Source organism: Lissotriton vulgaris, chromosome 5, assembly GCF_964263255.1.
Source record: "Lissotriton vulgaris chromosome 5, aLisVul1.2, whole genome shotgun sequence".
Lineage (NCBI taxonomy): Eukaryota > Metazoa > Chordata > Amphibia > Caudata > Salamandridae > Lissotriton > Lissotriton vulgaris.
This window is the reverse complement of record NC_141693.1, coordinates 403,166,639-403,190,180: the sequence shown is the minus strand read 5'-3', so window position 1 is coordinate 403,190,180 and position 23,542 is coordinate 403,166,639. Positions and strand designations below refer to the sequence as shown.

Genomic DNA, 23,542 nt, shown 5'->3' with positions numbered 1-23,542 from the left:
AATACACTGAACTTAATCTTCACAAGTTATTTGCAAAAGTTTAAGCTATTGCCATTATAAATTACAATAACTTTGATTTAAGTATTAATTATTTAAAAAAATTAAAAGCCATTGTTATTTGTAATATCAATACATCTAAGTCACGTAAATACAAAACATGTTGCATTACAAATGGTTTAGGCGTCACATTTGCAAAAGTTAAAAGTATTGGCATTGTAAATGACAAAGCTATTAATTTCGCTATTTCCAAAACCAACACATAAATAAAAAATTTGTGAATTACAATACCAATAGCTCAAACTTTCTTAATGCGAGACCTATTGCATTGCAAATGCTTGTTCTAGCACTCAGAGCTTTTCAAACTCACCTCATCGGCAAAACTGTCCTACTCTGAACAGACAATATGACGGCAATGTATTATGTTTAAAAGCAGGGGGTACACACTCTCTCCAACTGTCCAGACTTGCTCAAGCCATTTGGAATTGGGCAATCCATCATAGGATTTATCTTCTGGCAAAACACCTTTCAGGAGTTAACAATCAACTTGCCGACCTTCTTAGCGGAAGGAGACCTCAAATTCACAAGCAGGAACTTCATCCCAAAGTTCTCCTTCCGTACTTTCAACAATGGGGATTCCCACAAATAAATTTGTTCGCCACAGCAGAAAACTCAAAATGCCCAAGCTTCGGCTCCAGGTTCCCACACCTACTCTCAAAGGGCAATGCCCTATGGCTAAACTGGTCCGGGATATTTGCCTACGTTTTTCTCCTCTCCCACTTATTTCGTGTCTGGTTCGGAAGCCCAGGCAAACAACCCTCACACTAATTCTAGTAGCTCCCACATGGGCCCGTCAGCCATGGTACACCACCCTGTTGGAGCTGTCACTAGTTCCGCATCAAAAGCTACTCTTCAACTCATCTCCAGTCTCTTCACACAGAACCATGGAGAAATCAGACATCAAAATCCCAAAGAAGTGAACCCAGCGATCTGACTCCTGAAGTCATAGTTTGGCTATTTAAATTTACCACCAGACTGTGTGAATATTTTAGAAGAGGCAAGAAGCCTACCACTAGAGCTTGCAATGCAGCAAAGTGAAAACTATTTGTTGTATACCTCAATAACAAAATCAATCCTTTAGCTGCTTCTATAAAACACATTATCAGTTACCTGTTAGACTAAAAGCAATCTGCACTAGCTTATACATCTATTCGTTAGCACCGTGCGGCATATTTGCAGAACAGGCAACATCTGTCCCTATTCAGAGTTCCAGTAATCAAAGCTTTCATGGAGGGGTTTAAGAGAGTAATGTACCAAGGATTCCTCGTGCCCCTGTTTGGAAGCTCAACATTGTTCTCACAAGGCTCATGGGTCCACCTTTTGAACCATTGCGTAAGTGCCCCTTGCACTTTCTCTCATGGAAAGTTGCTTTCCTCATTGCAATCACATCACTGAGGAGACTTGGTGAGCTACCAGCATTAACCTTAGAAGAGCCCTTCTTTCAGCTACACCGACAGGGTAGTTCTACTCACCAATCCTAAATTCCTTCCCAAAGTGATTTCTGCTTTTCATATAAACCAATCAGTTGAGTCATCAGTCTTTTTTCCTCAACCTGATTCTGTAGCAGAACGTGCTCTTCAAACGCTTGACGTTAAAAGAGCTATAGAGTACTACATAGATAGAACAAAAGGTTTTCGCAAAACAAAACTGTTTGTAGCATTTGTTCCGCCTCACGAAGGCAATCCCATCTCAAAATCTGATATTGCAAGGTGTATTGTTAAATGCATTCAAAAATGCTACGCAAAACCTAAAAACTGTTTGAGGCATATGAGCTGCATAATATATACATGTGCATAGATCGCTATCTGGTGTTGGGCTCGGATGTTTGCACTTTGTTGTTGTATTGGAAAAAGTTATTTGCAGTCACAAGATACATGTCTCCCCCTTAGGACGATAGTGCGCAAGGGCATCGACTTCATCCTCCGATAGTTTTTTTCCGCCATCGGGTTCGGATGTAATTTGCTGGGCTCTGGGTCGGTGCTGTACTCGATCCCCCTCGACATGCAATTCCTCCCTGCTCAATGGTATTATTTCAATCGCATTCCCCTTTGGCGCGCATCCACAAATGTCAAGAACTTCGATTCCGGTCATCAACACGGGCCGTTGGGCCTATCTGCACCATCAGGCCCTGTAGTCAATGGAAAGCACTCCATTTAAAAAATGCCCCCCGTGTGGTGCCAAATTCCCACATACTGATCTCCACAAGGTCTGTAACCTTTGCCTCTCTCCAGAACATGAGGACAAAGACGGCCAGGCCTATGCGTCCTTCAGATCAAAGAAAACCATACTTGCTAGCCGGGCTCGACGTCATTTAATTTCTCGATCAACTACCTCCGTGACGGACGACATCTTCGATGCAGGCCCGATGTTCCAGAAGAACAGGAACCGGAGGATGAAGACATCAGAGTCTCCGAGGCGGACTAATCAGATGCCGAGGATCAGCTGGTCACTCCAGGTGAACGGATTGTGAGTACCCAGATAAAGACCTCTGCCCCATCAAAACTAAATATAAGGCTCCGGTGACACCTTTGCGCTCAGGTTGACACCGCGATACGTCAGATGCCCCGCCCTCGGGCCCGTCTCCGAAGTCCAGAGATAAGCCTTCTGGCGGCTCTGGATTGAGCCAGCCACATAGCGGTACCGAAAAAACATCTTCGGCACTGAAACCAAAGACTAAACCAGAGACCGTGTCACACCCTGTTATATTGACACCGAAGACTGCTTAGACGCAAGGCGCGTCTGCACCGAAACACAGAGGACAAGCCCTCGGAACTGAAAAAAGTCCATAAATCTTCGGAGCCAAAAAAAGATTTCGAACTCAAACTCCACCAAAGCATAAGGAAACCAAGACCCCTCCCAAAGCTACAGAGCTGCCCTAAACCAAATCAATACTCTGAACCAAAGTCATTGGTTCCAAAAAAATACAATAGCTCAAAAGAACTGTTTCAACCAGCTCCCTCGGATCCGAAACAAAAAACTCTACACATTGACCCTGTTACCGGTCATGTCATCACAATACCACCTAGAAAGAGGAAATTGGACACCTCAGAGGCACCCGAGATACCCTTAAAGAAGAAAGACCTAGCAAGTTAACTTTTCAGACACTCCTCTCCCCCTCCTATACCACTTTCTCCAGCATACTCTCCACTGCTTCCTGCTTTAACTGCACCACAAAATGATGAGGATGACTTTGGAATGGAGACCCACAAGGAGATGATGATTATGATATCCACAGCATCCCACCACCTGACCCTTGGAACGATTATAATAGTATCCCAGATATACTTGAGACAGAATCCTATCCATCTAAACCATCCCGTCCAGATGACAACATAGGTTTTGCGCAACTCATAAATAGAGCAGCCAAATATCATGGGGTAGAATTACACTCGGACCCTTTGAGGGAAGATTTTTTTATTCAAGACTTTTGCACAATCACAAAAGTCAACAAATACTTTACCTATGTTAAAAGGTATGATTAAACATGCCTCTGATGTGTTTAAAGACCCTGTCAGGGCTAGAGTTCTCAACCCCAGGGTTGATAAATATAAACCAGCTCCAAATGATCCAACTTACATCAAAGGGTACCTCCCTCTAGATTCTCTAGTAGTGTCAAATGCCTGTAAACTGGCAAATTTCCAAACCGGTGATGCTTCTCCAGATAAAGAATCGAAATTATTGGACGCATCTGGTAAACTGGTTGTGTCACAGGTGTCAATATACTGGTGCATTGCCAACGCCCAAGCTTTGCTGGCCAGGTATGATAGAGCGCATTATGATGAGCGAGACACTCATGCAATATGTTCCAGAACAATATAGGGTTAAGGCTAACCACCTCATACAAGAGGGAAAGCGAATTACAACCGCCTCTATCAAATGTGCTCTTGATGCAGCGTACACGGCATCTCGTGCTGTTAATACAAGCATTTTACTGCGCAGGCACGCATGGCTAAGCTTATCTGGTTTTAAGCAGGAGGTGCAGTCTCAAATTCTTTATCAGCCTTTTGATCAAGAACACTTGTTTGGACCTACAGTAGACCCATCCTTAGCTAAGATGAAAAAAAGACACTGACACAGCGAAGTCCATGGGGGCCTTAACCCTTTCCATGCTCATGACGAGCTCAGCTCGTCATGATGCACGGTTGAGCTGTGCTGATGACGAGCTGAGCTCGTCATGAAACACTGGCATCCTGCATTCTTCAGCACAGGAGGGGAAAACACCTAGCAGCGAAGGTGTTAAAGTCACCAACAACGAGAGGTTCCTTTCTTTGCTCCTTTTATAGGGCTGCCTCCAAAACCATTGGGACCGACAACACTTCTTCCTACAAAAACCCCACTCAAACTTCTTCTTTCCCGCCATTTTAGAGGAGGAAAGCTATATGAATTTCAGAAAAAGCGTAAAAACGTGGCTGTTCAACAAATAAATGCTTTGACTGTTCTCTCTCCAGTGGTATTTTGTGTCTTGCTGGTCCGGCGCCGGGAAACCTTTTGTGGGTAGCTGTGCGCCTTACAAGTGCTATAAAATAAATAAATATTTAGAGGGGGTTACAGAGGAAATAAAGGATGAGGCCGCAGTAACATTCTCACCTCCCCTATCACAAAACAATGACTTCCTTCCACTCCCCCAGACCGTTCCACTCCGGTCGGGGGAAGACTATCACAGTTCCTACCTGTCTGGAATTTCATCACCACAGACCACAGACAGGTGGGTGAGACAGATTATGCAGTATGGTTTTTGCCTGGAACTCACCTCTACCACCGCCCCCCCCCCCCCCCCCCCCTCCACCACCACATACCTCCCAAACAACGTCTGATGTCCACAGAACATCCAACGCTTCAAAAACAAGAGATTCTCTCTTGCAAAAGCATTCAATAGAACCGGTTCCCCTACATCATCAAGGTACAGGTATTTACTCCCTCTACTTCTTCATCCCAAAAAAAGGACGGCACTCTCAGGCCAATATTAGACCTCAGACTGTTAAAGCTGCACATACAATACAACCAATTTCACATGGTCACTCTCCAACAGGTCCTCCCACTGCTCCAACAAGGCGATTTCCTTGCCACTCTAGATCTCAAGGACACCTACTGTGTCATTCCTATTCACCCTGCTCACAGGAAATATCTATGGTTTCTACTGGACGGTCAGCACTACCAATTCAGCCTCCTCCCTTTCAGAGTGACTACAGCACCCAGAGAGTAGCATCTCACTTGCGAAGGCAACTCATGTGTTTCCTTACCTCGACAACTGGCTCATAAAAGCTGAGTCATGCAGCGATTGTGTGCACCACACACAGAAAACAATCCAGTTGCTGCACGATTCACAATAAACCTCACTAAGTCACATCTTCAACCGTCCTACACACAACAGTATCTAGGTGCCACAATAGATACTTCAAAAGCCCTTGCATACCTAGTCCAGTCAGGATAGCCAGCTTGCAAGCTCTCATAACAAAGTTTCAACCTCAACACTCACTAACAGCTCGAGTGTTCATGCAGGTAATAGGGATGATGGCCTCTTGCATTTTCATTGTACCTTACGCAAGACTCCAAATGCATCTATTACAGGAATGTTTAGCATATCAGTGGTCCGCTTACAGATCTGGTGTTGGTGGACAGCCGCACACATCGCTCTCTGTAGTGGTGGAACACACAAAACCTATCCAAAGGGCGGCCATTCCTAGACCCGGTCCCGCAGATTGTGCTAACAGCAGACACATTGCTCATCGGCCGGGGAGCTCATCTCTTGAACTATACCAATCAGGGCATGTGGACCCCTCAACAGAAACTGCTCCACATCAATCACCTGAAATTACTGGCGATTTTCCTCGCATTAAAATTATTCCAAATACATCTCATAGGCAAATGACAATGACAGCAATGTACTATGTACAAAAACGGGGGGGGCATCACACCTAGCTCAAAGCACATGGAGATGGGCCAATCCTCCAAAAAGATACCTCTTAGACCATATCCCAGGGGTACACAATCAGATTGCGGATCTGATCAGTCGTCAGACAGCAGATCCACGAATGGGAACTTAATTCGCAAGTTCTTAATCTATTTTTTTCAGATGTGGGGTCACCCAGACATAGATCTGTTCGCCACACATTTAAACACAAAATGCCCGAGCTTCGCCTCTTGGTATCCACACCCATTGCCCAAAGGCAATGCGATATGGATGAACTAGTCAGGCAGATTTGCGGACGCTTTTCTGCCTCTCCCGCTCATTCCATTACTGGTGCACAAGCTCAAACAGTTGCTCCAGCGTGGGCCCGGCAACCATGGTTAACAACCCTGCTGGAACTCTCAGTAGTTCCACATCAAAGGTTGCCCCTTTTTCTGAAGCTTCTCACACAGAACCATGGAGAAATAAGGCTTCCAAATCCAGCTCAACTTAACCTAGTGATCTGGCTCCTGAAGTCTTAGTTTGGTTACCTCAATCTCCCGCCAGACTGTATGAAGATCATTAAGGAGGCTAGATGTCCTACCTCTAGAGCATGCTATGCAGCTAAATGGAAAAGATTAATTATCTACTGTAATAACATAATCGATCCACTAGATGCTTCAATTCAAAACGTTATTTGTTATCTCTTGCATTTACAAAGATAAAATCTGACATTCACATCTATACGATTACATCTTGCTGCCATAGCCGCTTACCTACAAAACAGACAACACTTGTCATTGTTTAAGGTACCTGCCATCAAAGCATTTATGGAAGGCCTTAAAAGGATTATTCCTCTCAGAGTTCCACCCTCTCCAGTCTGGAATCTAAACATTCCCTTACCAGGCATAAATGTGAGTTACAATTTCTCACATGGAAAGTAGCTTTCCTTGTGGCGATCACATCTCTCAGAAGAGTTGGTGAACTCAAAGCATTAACCATACAAGAACCATTTTTGCAAATACATCACAACAAAGTGGTTCTTAGGACAAACCCTAAATTCTTACCAAAAGTCGTTTCTGCTTTCCACCTTAACCAGTATGTTGAGCTGCCAGTCTTTTTTCCTCAACCAGACTCAGTAGCAGAACGGGCTCTTCTCCAGTATTAGGGGTGTCTTTCATAGATTCACATGCCTGAATCATTCCCCGTCGTCGGAGTAGGAGTCTCACGGTACATAAAAAAGCAATAAAATGCCATAAAATATATAGCATATTACAGAAATACCCAACCAGGAAGTAAGTAGCCCCAGCTACAGTAGAAAAAACTTCCACTTTCGTGACTATCTAGGTCATTATGTGTTAGTCCAAATTTCAGCCAATCAGGCGACAGCACCCACCAGAATGTTCTCCCCAGAGGCTCAGGCTCTCAGATTTTCTACCGCACGTTGTGTGAAGGGAGTCTCCCTGAGCTCTGCTCAGTTTTTTCTTCTATATCTCTAAATTCTTCAACTTTCCCAGATGTCTTCATCTAAATCCCTGTTTAGAGCCTGTGACTCTTGTGGGAAGTCAAGACTTTTCAAGGAGGACCCCCACAAGAAGTGTTTGTATTGTCTTTATCCGGATCATGTGGTGAAGGAGTGCAAGATCTGCCGGACTTTCCCCTCCAAGACCATCAAGGATAGAGAAGGGCGCCTTCTATTGTGGCTCAATAGACTAAGGAACAAGGATGACCCTATCTCTGAGGTAGGAAGTTTGGGTTCCGGCTCTTCATTTCTATCAACTAAGAGGAAGGCTGAAACTGATGTTTCATCTCTGAGGGCGAAGGGGGTTAAGAAGTCTAAATCTTCCCTGGATGCTCCTGGGCCTAGTTCTTCAAGTAAAGTTATCCCACTTTCCAAAGGGGATTCTACGCCCTCTAAGAAGTCTGGGACTAAGGCAGTGCCTAAGAAATCTTCTAAATCTGTGCCTCCTCAGTTGCCATTATTGACAATTTCAACGTCAAGGAAGGACTGTGTTTCTTCTCATGTGGCCACTTCTACCACCTGCACTATGACTTTCTCCTCACCGAAGCCTACACTTGTCATGTCTTCAGCTTCTTCGCCCACACTGGTTCATGTCCAGATTAGGCCTATCTCGTCGTCGACAGTTGCCCCGACGACGATGGCCAAGGTGCCGCCGGCGATTTTGTCCTCTTCATCTAAGAAATTGCCATCGTCGACGACAACAAAACCACCGTCGACGGCCCCGGCGACGACACTTCAGTCGACGGCCTCGACGACGACACCACCGGCGACGACCTCGTCGACGAAAAGATCATCGTCGACAGCAAAGCCACCTTCGACGACGTCACTACCGTCGACGGCCTCAACGACGAAACCACCGTCGACGGCCTCGACGACGAAGATACCATCGACGGCCTCGACGACGAAGCTACCGTCGACGGCCTCGACGACGAAACCACCGTCGACGGCCTCGACGACGACACTACCGTCGACGGCCTCGACGACGACACCACCGTCGACGACCTCGTCGACGAAAAGATCATCGTCGACGGCAAGGCACTCGTCGACAAAGCTACTGTCTACGACCCCGTCGACGACCCCGTCGACGACGATTCCGTCGGCGGGACAGCACTGTCAACAGCATACAGGCGTCCCGTTCACGCCGCCTCTTTCAAGCTGCACTACTTTGCAGGTTTGGTCCGCACAAACAGCAGGGATTCCATTGCCATCTCCTGCGACCACGGCTACTTTATTAAAGAAGAGAGCTACTGTGGACTCTATTTCTACTACCATCGTGGTGCCTGACAAGCTCTTGGATTCCGATGAAGAAGAATACTATGAGGGCGAAAACTTTGGGCCAGCTAGAAGTCCATCCGAACTCCATATTAAAGTTCAGGAGGATGTTGAGGATGACATGGAGGACGTTCAGCCTGCTCCGCGTGCTGAAGGACCTGACACTGATAGGCAACTGCCTGAGGAGCTATTCCGCAACTTACAGTACATGCTCAGTGACTATTATAGACGTTTCCCGCCTTCTGAGTCTGGTGACTCAGTGATGTCTACACCTTTGCCGCAGGGAAGGCCTTCCCTCTCTCCGCGTACAAGACCAAGGGCTTCTAATGCGTTGGAGGACAGTCGCTCAACGTTGCATACGTCACCGATTTCATCTCCTCAGCCACGAGAAGAGGAGCTTTCGGAACAGGATGATCAAGAAGGAGAGCTGAATGAAGCCTCTGAATCGTCGGAGTATGAGGATTACAATGCGAACACACCCTCTCCGGCGGAGCCTACTGCTTCTGAGTCACCACCCGTGGACATTGCCTCATTTCACAGGATCATGGAAAGAGCGACTAGGAGGTTTCTAATAACCATGGAAGCTAAGCAAGAAGACTGCTTTTTGTATGATTTTAAATCTACCCCTCACAAGCAGAGTTGGACCATTCCAATTATAGATTTCATCTGGAAGGAGGGCCTTAAGATCATGGCCAAGCCGAATTCCTTACCAGCAGTGCTCCCTCGAGTAGATAAAAAATATAGGGCGCCTGCTACTTCTCCAGCATGCCTTGTCGGGCAAGCTAAAGCCGATTCTGTGGTGGCGCAGGCGGCGCAGAAGAGATCTTCCAACCCTACGTCTCAGGTCTCTGTCCCTCCAGACAAGGATGGGAGACGCCTTGATTCCATTGGCAAGAAGGTTTCTACCATTGCAGCCACAACCATCAGAGCCGCAAACTCCCTCGCCATTTTAGGGAGATATGATAGACAGATGTGGTCAGACATCTCACCGTACGTAAACAAGCTCCCCGAGCCTGATCGCACTGAGGCCAAGAAAATCCTTCAGGAAGGAGAGTGTGTCTCCTCGGAGATGATTGACGCTGCTGTGGACGTTGCTGCCACTGCCTTTCGACAGCTTGCGGGTGCAACTGTTTTAAGACGGCAAGGATGGTTACGAGCAACCTCCTTTAGGCAGGAGGTTCAAAACAGAATCATTGACATGCCTTTTGATGGAGAGTCACTATTCGGCAAGCATGTTGATGAGGCCCTGGAGGCAATAAAGAAAGACACGGAAACAGCGCGTTCACTGGGTACCCTTCAGTACCGGAAATCTTCCTTTCGTGGCACAAGAGGAAGGGGCAATTTCAATAATAGAGGAGGATACGCCCAACAACGCTCTTATTCCTCCACCCAGGGAAACCAAAGATTTCAGCCTTACCGGCAACAAACCTATGGACAGAAGAGAGGAAATTACTCTCAACCTCGAGGAAAATCTAATTATCGAGGAAGAGACAACAAGAAATGAGGAACGCATCCTGCCATCACTCTGTGCCAACCCGAACCAAATTGGAGGTCAAATATCCCAGCATTACTTAAATTGGTCCGAAATTACTACAGACAAATGGGTCCTGGATGTAGTAGCCAGAGGACACATTTTAGAATTCGTAAAAATCCCCCCAAATTGCCCCCCAAAAGGACCCGATCCAGCGCACCTCAAGGAGCTATTCGTCCAGATCAACACCATGATCCGGAAAGGGGCAATCGAAAGAGTGCCTCATCATCAGAGGGGACGAGGCTTTTATTCAAGGTTTTTCCTTGTTCGCAAAAAGTCAGGAGAGTGGCGCCCCATCCTCGACTTGCGAGCATTAAACAAGTTTCTGAAGAAACTCACATTCAGGATGCTAACACTTCAGGAGATCCTCCAATTTCTTTCGACGGGAGAGTTTTTGGCAACACTCGACCTTCAAGATGCATACTTCCACGTACCGATTTTCCCACGGCATCGGAAGTTTCTCAGGTTCAGAGTGGCTGGCAGGGACTTCCAGTTCAAGGTCCTCCCATTTGGCCTGCGTTCAGCCCCCAGAGTGTTTACGAAGATGCTGGCCCCAGTGGCGGCCCATCTTCGGTTGCAATCGATCCAAATTTATCCATACCTGGACGACTGCCTTATCAAGGCCAGTTCTTTCGACACGGCTCAAGATCACGTCCAAAAAACTTTGTCGGTAATGCAGAACCTGGGTTTCTCAATCAACTTCGAGAAGTCTCGCCTCACACCTACAACGAGAAAGGACTTCTTAGGAGCGACACTGGACACCAACCTTGCCCTAGTATTCATTTCAGAAGAAAGACAAGTCAAAATCCAAAGATTCGCGATGACATTGTCACTAAGAAAGTGCGTTTCAGTACGCATATTCAAGTCATTCCTCGGAATGCTTTCTTCCTGCATTCTGCTCACTCCCAACTGCTGTCTTCGGATGAGACCCTTACAGGAGGAACTCAGCCGCCAATGGATCCAAGCCACAGGATCTTTCGAAGATATCCTCCACATTACACCTCGCATGCGACAAGCAATCGCATGGTGGACCCACCGATCCAACCTACAAGTGGGATGCTCCATGCTAACGGAAGTTCCCAGGTTCATAGTGACGACCGATGCATCCATGACAGGCTGGGGTGCACACCTCCAAGGCATGACGGTCAGCGGGAAGTGGAACCAGGTCCAAATGAAATGGCACATCAACCGGTTAGAGTTACACGCCATATTTTTAGCCCTGAAGTCCTTTCAAGCGACTCTGCAAGGTGCCACAGTCTTGATACGGACAGACAACACCACCTGCATGTATTATCTAAACAAACAGGGCGGGACCAGATCAGTCCGACTATCTCAACAAGCGCAAGAAATATGGAGTTGGGCCTTGACTCACGATATTCATCTGTCAGCGATCCACGTTCCGGGGATCGCAAATGTATTGGCGGACTCTCTCAGCAGGTCCGGGGGCTGCACTCACGAGTGGGAACTCCATCTCCCATCTCTGCGTCGCATCTTTCAGATGTGGGGGCATCCGGACTTGGACTTGTTTGCAACCTTCCAGAACCGGAAATGCCCATTCTTTGCAAGCTGGGTTCCCCACAAGGACTCGTGCGGGGATGCCCTTTCGCTGAACTGGAATCAAATCTTCGCGTACGCCTTTCCACCGATACCTCTGATCCCGAAAGTTATCAGGAAAATGAAGAAACAGCCATGCCGGTTGATCCTAATTGCTCCTCGATGGCCCAGACAATACTGGTTCCCCGAACTACTCCTTCTCTCGGAATGCAACCCTGTTCCACTACCACGCATTCCGCAGCTTCTTTCCACCCAGCAAGGCAGGGTATACCATCCGGACCCGAACTCGCTGAAATTGTCAGCTTGGCTCCTCAACACATGGAATTTGCACACCTAAATATTCCACAAGATTGTCAGGAGGTGCTTGCAAAAGCCAGGGCTCCATCCACGATCAAGACATACAAACTTAAGTGGAAAAGGTTTTGTGCATGGTGCCAAGCTAATGACTTACATCCCATTCAAGCAACACCAGAACAGATCCTTCCTTTCTTTCTGCATCTAGCCAGACTGGGTTTGGCGCACTCTACTCTTAAGGTCTTCCTAGCAGCCATCTCTAGGTTTCGCCAAGATGGATCAAACTCTCTGTTCTCTGTACGGATCATCCAACAATTTTTCAAGGGCTTATTTCGCATGTTTCCGCCAATCCGAAAACCTCCTCCGGCATGGCATCTGAACATCGTCCTTTCCCAGCTCATGCGACACCCCTTTGAGCCGATTCATAAGGTGGACCTGAAATTTCTGACATGGAAAGTATCGTTGCTCCTGGCTTTGACATCTGCTAGGAGGGTCAGCGATATTCAGGCATTTACATCTAAGGCACCTTTTCTTCAATTCACCACGGACTCAGTGGTATTGCGCACTAATCCCACATACATGCCTAAAGTACCACTGGACTTTCACCTTAATGAACCCGTTGTCCTTAAAACATTCTTTCCTAACCCACAATCTACGGCTGAGAAAGCACTGCATTCTTTAGACATTAGAAGATGCCTTCGATTTTACCTCTCCAGAACTTCGGTCACCCGCAAGACAGACCAACTGTTCGTGGCCTATGGCCAGCAGCGCCGGGGTTGTGCTGTTTCAAAACAGACCATTGCTAGATGGGTTTCCTGTACGATTGGACTTTGTCACCAACAGGCTGGTAGGCCCTTGCAAGCCTTGCCAAGAGCACATTCAACCAGGGCAGTTAGCTCTTCCACTGCCCTTTTTGCTGGTGTGCCGCTTCGACAGATCTGCAGAGCTGCCACGTGGTCTAGCAGGCACACCTTTACTAGACACTACTGTCTGGACTCGGCAGATGATGCAGATGCTTCGGTGGGGAGAGCAGTGCTTCGCAATCTTTTCAAATAAGGTGAGCCTCTGTTTCCACCTCCTCATTTCTGCTCTTAGACGTTTGCTCAGAACATGTGATTACTGTTGTGCATGTCTCCTTTACTGTATACATAGATATATATATTTAATTATATGCATACATGATATTCTGACGTCTACGAGCGTTATAATGTGAGTACTGCTTACTATTCTGATTCAGGCATGTGAATCTATGAAAGACACCCCTAATACTGGAGAAGAACAATAGTTACTTACCTGTAAACAGGTGGTTCTCCAGTATTGGTGTCTTTCATAGATTCACATGCAACCCGCCCGCCTTCCCCCAGAGACTCTCTCGAATAGCATGGGACTTCACTCCTGTGCGGGAAAATCTGAGAGCCTGAGCCTCTGGGGAGAACATTCTGGTGGGTGCTGTCGCCTGATTGGCTGAAATTTGGACTAACACATAATGACCTAGATAGTCACGAAAGTGGAAGTTTTTTCTACTGTAGCTGGGGCTACTTACTTCCTGGTTGGGTATTTCTGTAATATGCTATATATTTTATGGCATTTTATTGCTTTTTTATGTACCGTGAGACTCCTACTCCGACGACGGGGAATGATTCAGGCATGTGAATCTATGAAAGACACCAATACTGGAGAACCACCTGTTTACAGGTAAGTAACTATTGTTCTTCATACAATTGACATCAAAAGCTACTCTTTACTACAATGAAAGGACAAACTTTCAGGAAAACGAAACAACTTTTTGTAGCTTTCTCACCACCACATAAGAGCAAAGCTTACGTTATCCATTCCCCCTACCCCCTAGAGCACATTCCACACGCAAGCTAGTGGCTTCTATGGCATTCTTAGGGAACCTTCCAATAGATTACATTTGTAAAGCAGACACATGGACTACATCGCACACGTTCACAAAACACTATTGTGTAGATGTGCAGGCAAAAAACAGTCTAGTGTGGGCCAGGTTGTAGCAAGGACACTTATCTGAAAGCAACACGTAGTGATAAATTCCTTACCTTAGAATTACCCCCAGGCGTCAGACTGGATCCGAAATGTTTTGTCAGCAGTACCCCTGTGCGTCGGAAGGTGGCGTTTGGCTCCACGTCTGTTGTTGTCTTCGTGGTCCCCGAGATGACGTTGCGGCAGCTACTTAGACAACGCCTTCGCCCGCTGACGTGAGTTCTTTCTTTTTCCACGCCAGCAAGCGCAGATCTGGGAAGAGTAAGTACCCCCAGTCACTTTTTGACTGAGTTTTATCAAGGCCTTTTATCTCCATTCTTTTGAGTCTTTTAACTCCTTGTGTCGTAGGGATGCCTGGCTTCAAGAACTGTGGGGACGGTCACCGCATGATGCAGGTAACGGACCCACATCGCGTGTCTCTACTGCCTGGGGGCGACCATGACTCCAAGTCGTGCCCCGGCGGCCGGACCATGGCGCCGAAGACTTTGTGGGAGTGATCCCAAAAGTTGCTGGAAGTCCAGCAGTCTGCACCACGCCACTCAAGGTCCCGGTCCCATGGGAGGTCGAGGGACCGGTCGCGGAGCCGTCATCATCGTTCCTCTGTATCTAACTCTTCGCATTCTGGGTCAGCGAAGTTGAACCATTCCAAAAGTTGAGGAATGGTTGTTGCTCTTCGACCTCCCCTTGCCCATTGCACGACAAGGCTGAGGGTACAGGTGGTGCCACCCCACGGCTCCGGGTCCTTCAGCGACGCCTGCTAGGGTGCAAGATTTTCTTGCTGCCTTGGCCTGACTCTTACTTATTGCGTTTACAGACCACAGGGTTGGCGTACACTTCTATACGATTACACCTTTAGGCTATTGCAGCATATTTGCAAAATAGACAGCACTTGTTATTTAAAATCCCGGATATTAAAGCATTTATGGAGGAACTTAAAAGAATCATTCCTCCTAGGCTTCCACCTGCACCAGCATGGAACTTGAACTTTGTGTTAACAAGACTCATGGCTTCTCTTTTTATCCACTCTACTCTCGTCAATTACAATACTTAACATGGAATCCTCCTTTTTAATCGCCATTACTTCACTTAGTCAGTGAAATTCAGTCCCTAACCTGTTTGCACCTTTTCTTGGCATGCAGTGCTGTAGATTCACATGCACTAACCCTCTTCCCCAAAAGCCCTGTGTAACAGGTCATACGCTTTATATACTTTCATCATATTACTTCATGGACATCACATTGCTGATAAATATCATACTTTCATTCTCACCTACCCACGGCAAAGCAATCTGAAGATGGTGTCGATGACCATGCACAGTATTGCCAAGAGGAGTCACACAGCCTCGTTATAGTGGACTTATGCAAAGCATGTAAATCTACAGCACTACATGCCAAGAACAGATGCACACAGAGTAAGTAACAATTCTTTCTCCAAAAAGAATATTGCTACACACCTTAGCTTTGTAAAACAGGATCTGAATGAACAACAAGGCTTCTGTAACCGGTCTTCTGGACAGATTAGACCACAGTGGATTTGCTTGGACATAATGCACCAAGATTCTTTAGACAAAACAATCCGAATCACTTCTTAATAGGAGGTAAATGTACTCTCTGTTTGTTCATTCATATGTCCATGTTATAATCTCTTTAGATCCAAAAATAAATTCATAAGCAAAGTCAACAGGACAATGATCCAAAACTCCTGAGTAAATGTTTGACTCAGTGGCTGAAAGAATGGAGAGTTTGAATTCTCTTTATATACACCTGAACTTCACTGAGGATTGTGCATGAACGATTTTCTTAAAAGATCTCCAAGCTTAAGCAATTTTAAGGAGCAGGCCCAAATTTCTCCTAGGCGGCGGGGGACAAACTTCTGTAAGATAACGTTTATTCAAATTATTGGTACTGAAGGGGTGGGGGGAGTCCCACACATTACTGAATCACCCGATTACTTTTTTTTGTTTTACATAAGGCTATTAACAACGTATTTTTAGAGCACGCTTTCACACAGGAGGGTAACTTGGTGCCGAATTGCAGATGTTTGTTACTCAACTCAGTGGTACTCATTTTATCAACCTCAGAAGGATGGAAAGCTGAGTGTACCCACTGGGATTTGAACTGTGACCTTGATGTCACACGGGCCCCTTCAGTGGATGCATTGGTCCATTAAGCCACCAGACCTAGCTTATTGATTGTTGGCTTTTATTTGTCTAAATAAATGACAAAGTGAAAATTATATGTCCTTTTCACGTAGTTCTATTTATTAGGAGTTGGTAAGGACTAGTTGAAGGTGAGAATGTCTTAATATTTTACTCCGTAGAGTTTTATGAGAGTTTACATTTTCCCTCATCACCTTTTTTTTCCCCCTTCCTATGGGAAATACCTCCTACAAGAAAGGTCCTTTTTTAGGTTTCACTTGCACAGCGCTTGCGCTGTTTGTGTGAAATCGGTTTTATTCAATATAAATCTTAAAAGAAGCTTACACCCCGCCCCCTTACTTTACACTGGTTCCTGTGCTTGCCACTTTTCCTCAGTTTCTATTGGCTGTAGCATCCTATTTCCAGTTCCTCCTGATTTTGCTCTTATCAGTGTCACAAGGTCCAAGTACTGGTTCCATCTGCTTTGGTGGAACGTCTTGTCAGTTTGTCTGCGAAGCCAAAGCTCGAATCTCAATGTGCACTTGCCAGTCTCCAAGGAGCTGAAGCAGGGATCCACTCTAGTGCTCTCTTCACTCACCAGACCCTGAGACCGTGATTTTAAACTAATTTTGTCATCATAATTGTGTGTGGATGGCGGCCTGTTTTGTCCTTCTTTTGTACTTACTTCATGGCTGTTTACCATATCAAAGTTGACAATGCGTAAGGTAACCCCTAGACTCTGTACGGTGTTCCTCCAGCATCAAGCCCCTTACAGTTGTGCCTAAAGGTGCTACCAAGAACTTCATTTGAAAACATTAGCACACAGAACCAGGTAATGACTAGAATGTCTATCCCAGGCATGGCCGCCTTGTGACTCTAGAGCCTAACGCAGGAGCAAGGCTGGTAATGCTGCCTTGGTAAAATGTTATGCCATATCAGCTGCACAGCCGGATGGGATGTGGGCGTCTGGACAGTGCACTGTCTGTGAACTGGCACCATAAGCTGCACTTCGTCAACAAGCATGCATGAACAAGTTATTTTTCTAATACACTTTTAACAGAGTAAACCAAACTCTTGTCCTATGTATGTACCACTGGTTTCCTTTGTACCCTACGCTCCTCTGCAATCAATGCTTGGGTTTGGCTTTACGAAAGCAATGTTTCCGCATGTCAAAGTGATTGTTGTAGCAATGTCATTCTCACTAACCCCAATACTCTGGCATAAAATTCACTTTCAGATGGCCCTTGCCGAATTATCAAAATCACAAAAAAATGAGGGGTGAAAGGATAAGCGTCCCTCTTCGACCTCCCGCCTAATATCTTAATCACACAAATAGAAGAGGGATAATACATCTACCTGGTGGTGAGTTGAATGTAAGGGGAATACACCAGGTTAATAAAGCTGTGTCGTGCTTCATCGTAGGGCTGCTAACACACCTCGTGCAGAGCAACGCTGAAGGTGGAGCAATAGGGAGGGGGAAGACAATACAACATAGTGTATGATCACAAGTGAGAAAATGTGCAGAAAAAGTGATGTAAAACTGATGTCAGGGAGTCCCTTTAGCAATTTTAACATTGGGCACCCTGTCCAGATTTAATACGAAAGAATTGTGGATGCTGGGTTGGGGAGCTTATAATGAGACTCCAACCCCGCCACTCTGCAAAACAGTCGACCTGTTTCAGCTGACAGAATATTCTACCCCGGCTTTCTTCAGGACACAACACTGATCCTTTCGGTGCTTACCCAACCTCCTTCAAATCCAGGAGTAGTGGGAAAGTCACCCTGCCGAGTCAGTGCTTGGTTGCAAAGTAATAGAGCACCTTCCTCTAGGAGAGGAACCGAGTTTATTAAAATTCTAAACTCGAACTGGCGGGGGCAGTGAGAACAGCACACTTATCTGCAAGGTCAGCTGTCGCTCGACGTACTTTGTCTCTCCTGAATCCCAATTCCTGTGAGCTCCCCTCTCTACCAATTTGCTCTTCACTGAATTTGAAGCACTAAGTAGTATAGTTCCATATCTGGGAATCCTAAGCTTCCAAAGTTGTTTGGCTTCTTAAGGAATTTCAAAGCTACCCTGTGTGTGCCCTCTCTCCATACAAAGTCCGCCAATATCGAAGGTGGATTGGCTTCTTAAAGAATTTCAAAGCTACCCTATGTCTGCGCCCCCCCCCCTCGTCCATACAAAGTCCACCATGATCTATTCTAGTTCTTTATGCCAGGGCCTAGAAATCCAGAAGGGTTGGTTCAGCCGTTTCCCACCAGTATAGAGCTAAGATGTAGGTTGTTGCAATGACCCTTTGTTAGCGTGAGTGGCCATGTTTGTTGGGGTTATGCAGGCTCAATCAGATTACCATTTTGCAGAAGGGCAAAATTGAGTCATTAGTGGCCTCACCTCCTGAAGGATTAAGTGCTCCAAGTCCTCCTCTCATAAGGTCGCCTTTTTGAGAAGTGACACAAAGGGATCGTTATTTTATTCAAGGAAGTTGACATGATTGGATGTTGCTCCTGTTATTGGCAGCTCTTAATTTATATAGGAATAAGTGCTGAGCTCATATTTTTTTTCCCCAAAATCCTGCCTCCAGTGCTGCCAAATGTCAGGGTTGCTGAATGCCTAGGCTGTCCACTCTTGGTTCCACCTCATGCCTTTTTCATCCATCACCATACACTCTGTGCCCCTCATCTTACTCCTGCATATTTTTCTGTCCTTCCTTTCTGGCTGTTTCACGTCTTTTTCCTCTCCTTTATTTCCCCCCTTTCCTGCATTTCTCTCTTTTGTTCTGTGTTGAAGTCTGATGGTTGATAATAGGTCACGGACTCAAAAATGAGCGAAACACAATCACTAGCTCAAATTTGGAACTGGCTGTATTGTGCTCATTTGCCATACATGGCCTTTTGCCACCGTAGCTAAATCGGAACAACACTCAGCAGAATGTCATCTTTGTGCACCTGAGACCAGTCTCTCTGAACCTGTGGTCGACTTGCCCATTGGTCTAGAACTAGATGACCCGTGCCTATTCTCGTTCTTTTACACTTTGATGCTGACACTCCAGCAAGGCTTATCAACCACAAGAGAGTGTTCTTTAGAAAGTGACATTTTTCACAAATGGGAAGCAGGATTATGAAAAGCAAAGTTCACAATGCTGGGTATTTGACAAAAATTAATTGAAAAACTGTACGCCTGTGCAGCAAGGCCATAGTAGGGGAAATGTGCTCTTCGCATCCAATCAGATAATCTTAAATATACGTTATTCCCACATGTTATGCGATTTACATGAAGGCGGTGGTGGTGCCAGTGGAACAAGTCAAGTGCTCTTACTTTCATTCTCAACTTTGTGCATTTCAGAATTTTCAATAGTTAAATATCGTCCTCTTACCGAAATACACAGTAGGTTTGCTATTATTGACTAGACACCCTCCCGTAACAGTTTTTAGTCACATTTCGGACGTCGTGAAAATGTTCATTGTTGCGCTTTATACATAATGAACAAGACTAAATTATTGCAAGGCCATGGGTCTCCCTTCAATCATACAGGGCCCCACCCACCACAATCTTGATTTATTATTTAGAGTCCAAGTATTACACAATTGCATTACTTGCAAATTCATTTGCTTGATCACTGTTGCATTTTGTTATAAGGTTGTCTCTAGTACCATGGCGCTTAAGTACAAAAATAGACTCATCAGAATTTCATTCGATACTAGGCAATAGTGAGTCTAGATCATGTCATGGATGTGTGAGACATGTTATACGATTTAGTAGCAGAAGACACTACTTCAATTTGTGACACTCTATTCCACTCCGCTCTGACACATTACTTCACTTGAAAGCACCCCACTCTGCCACATCACTCTACAACATTCTACACCTTCCACTCTACAACAGTGTACTCCACTCTATGCCACTCCAATCTGACACTCCACTCTTCAATAAACCACTAACTTTTCACCATGCTGAAAAGCAACCACGCTGGTGTACAACCGGGTTAAAACATATTACATAGTTGGGGAACGTGGGGTTCGTGGGGTTATGCCATTGTATTGGATATAGATGACTAACTTTTAATATTGGCTTGCTCGTTTTTGCTGCAGTGTGTGCCTGCATTTCTTGTATATTGCCTGTTTACCTCCCATAGTCACAATTTACCCCCAGTAAACTACTGTTGCATAGATCCAGTACACACCCCAGATCGCTTCCACATTCAAACCTGCTTTTCATAATTTTATTTTAGGATCAGTTTTATATTGCACCAAAATCACCCGAAGGTTCAGGATCAGATTATCATACCACCACTTACTACACAATATATTGGCTTTCTCAATAAAACAAGTCAACACTTTTACAGAGTTTTTTTTAACCTATATTGCATAACAGCTCACTAAGGAAATCGTAATAAACACACACCCACACCCATATTCTGGGGTTCTTGGAGAACGTGCTCTATGAATAGCAGAACATTGAATATTGCTAACGTATTGCAACTTTTTAAAATGTATTTCTATGTGGAAGTGTTCTCTACTTTATATGGGTTGACCATACACCGTGGTCAGTCGAAGTTTGGGGTATTTTGCATCTTTGTAGCTATGTCAATACCATCTTGAGTGTAGAAAGTGATGCTGCTGTTTATGCACCTTACTAGGATTGTTTTTTAAAGTTTTTAAATCGCGAAGTAGTCACCTCAGACTTGAAAGCCAACGATTTGTGTTGCTGGGGGCTAAGCAGACAAATTGCTGCTTTAGTCATAGGTGCAATTGAAGCTACTGGCTTCTGGATACCATTGTTTGACAGAGGTTAATATCCTTTGACTTACACAAACTTAAATGATATATTTGTGGTTTATTTCTCATTCATATAAGAGTAAACTTGGTTTCAACATTACTGCGATTCGTCCCATCTTTCTAGTTTTAAGCATTTGAATGTGAATTATCCTGAATAAATCTGGGTGTTGATAAGATCCATTTAAACCCCTCAAACAATATTTTATAAATAGATTTTAACTTTATTACTAATTTCATCCACAAGTGTTGATAGTTTTAGAAATGGTTTCAAAACGTAATCCAACATTTTCTGTTTTTGCAGAGACCTTCACCACGAAGAAGCAACAGTCCGGACAAATTCAAGCGTCCCACCCCGCCGCCATCGCCAAACACACAAACCCCAGTACAGCCTCCACCCCCACCACCACCTGTGCAGCCTGCAATCTCCTCTCCAGCCTCTCACTCTGCCCATTCTCAGCATCCATTGCGCCCCTCCTCTCAGCCATAGTGCATGTGCTCGGCAGCCTCTGAATCCAGAGATGGACTCTTAATATGGAGCAGTTTACTAAAAGCCAAAGGCTTAACCTGGCATATTGGGATTTGACTTATTTGCACTGAAGTTATATAGGCTTCACTGTTAATTGTGTTGTAAATGTTTGTCTGAAATGGAGCAGGTGTTGTTTGGTCTACAACACTTTTACCAACCTAATTTTCTGTCAGTGTTTACTGGATATTCATGTATTCATTCTCTGGCTGGAACGCTTCCTACTTTACTCTTCGTCAGTACGATATTGGATGCCTTTACATGGCTCCAGTGCTTAATTTCTTGGCTTATAGGTTTCTAAAATTAAAGGGAGGCCTTTTAAAGATTTGTTTCAGTGCAGTTTGCTAAAAATTAGAGGCATGACAAGGATGTATTATAAGTTTCTTATTGCTGTTTATCACATATACAAAAAGCCCTCACCACTTTTGAATAAAATGGAGATGTAAGCTTCAGTGCAAAAATGTTTTTACACAGACACATTAATCAGTGCCTGAGATGCATGCAACTTTACTGTATCTCCATGCAAATATTTTATTGCAGGTTCAGTATTAAGTACACGTGACCTATCCAGGGATTTTCTTAGGACGGATCACACATGAAGCATCAGTTCTGTCTGACTTGTCCAATAACCTTTCAAATAGTCGAAATATGTGGAATGTAATGCACACTATACTGATCTTAATATTTGTTTTAGTAGTAAGTAATGTTGCCCTGTCTATACTGCTATTTTTTGACAAAGCAGACGGGAAAGTGTTCCTTTCCCCGCTTCTCCAGAATTGAATGGAAATGGTGCTTTTGAAATTCTGCTACCCTGGGTAGTACTATTGTTGATGTATTGCATTTGCAGTCACATTTATCCTCTTTTAGGAACGGAATTGTGAACAAATATTTTAAAAGTTTATAAAAACAGACAAAATTCATATTTGAGATAACGTTTTTAGAAATCTGGACGAGTAGCTAAAATATTGTGATGCTTGTTAGAAACAGAACAAAGGTCCTAAGAAATTAAGATAGCCTAGCACTAATAAATGCTTTGAGCAGCAAATGCCGGTACAATGTAAGAAAAGAACATTTCGAAATACATTATTTTGATTAATTTAGCACAAATAAATTGTTCTGTTTCATCTTGCAGTGGCAGAAAATTTGTTTGCCCTCCCCACAGTACTGCTGCTACTGTTTCTGTATCATACATGCTAACGTAAGTTCTCATTTAGGCCACATACACGAGAAAACTACCCTCCTTATCTGTCTCATACCTTTCTCTAACTTTAGCAGAAGTAGCACTCTGTTGCCCAGCTCCTTCACTGTACCAAGTTCTGAAAACCATGAGCTGGATTTCAATTACTTTTGCATAAAGTGGATGATGCCAATAATACAACTAAAATCCTAAGATATAAAATACAAATACAATGCACAATGGAATGTCTTGTTTCTTTGGAGGAATGCCAAGACAAAGCAGCACATAATTCACATTTTGCAAAATATTGTAGACCAGTTGCCAGCCAGAGAACTAGAAATTGATCAATGCTGCCTTCTTATTTCTGTAGCACGTTACAGGAAACATATTTAGACCAAAATATCAATGTCGAGAAAAAAAGTATGTGGAAGTTTGTTACTCTTATCTAATGTTTGTCACTGTTGGTAAAAGAATGAGGTCTGTGTGTGATAAACAAATGGCTCAACCCAATGCACATGTTTTTATTAGACTGTACAAATCAAGAGCCAAGGAATAAAAGTCATGCCATTGTGGCTTGCTTTCTTTTAAATGTTTTTTCAGGAGCGGTATCTTCATAGTAAGAATGTTTAAAAGTGGCACTCTGTGCACTTCTTTCCCAACTCATTAGGAATCATTGAAAGCCAGTCGCATTAGAAAAGATTCTGTGCTACAGATCTTCTAACATAGAGCTGGTTATTAGTAAGTGTGTGAAGCAAACGTCTGAATTTTTTTTTTCCCAGGTCTTTGAATGTGCGAGATTGCAGTCCCGGTT

The 23,542-nt window shown here is 44.6% G+C and overlaps 1 protein-coding gene across 2 annotated transcripts in view; it reads left to right on the top strand.

Annotated features, from left to right (window-relative positions):
* The window catches only part of CCDC6 (coiled-coil domain containing 6), a 403,678-nt gene extending 380,375 nt beyond the window's left edge, over positions 1 to 23,303 (top strand). For both annotated transcript variants that reach the window (XM_086921755.1, XM_086921754.1), the window contains exon 9: positions 21,333 to 23,303. In XM_086921755.1, coding sequence (XP_086777881.1) covers positions 21,333 to 21,518 — 186 coding nt within the window. In that variant the 3' untranslated portion in view covers positions 21,519 to 23,303. The remainder of the gene's footprint in view (positions 1 to 21,332) is intronic.
* The last annotated feature ends 239 nt before the right edge of the window (positions 23,304 to 23,542 follow it).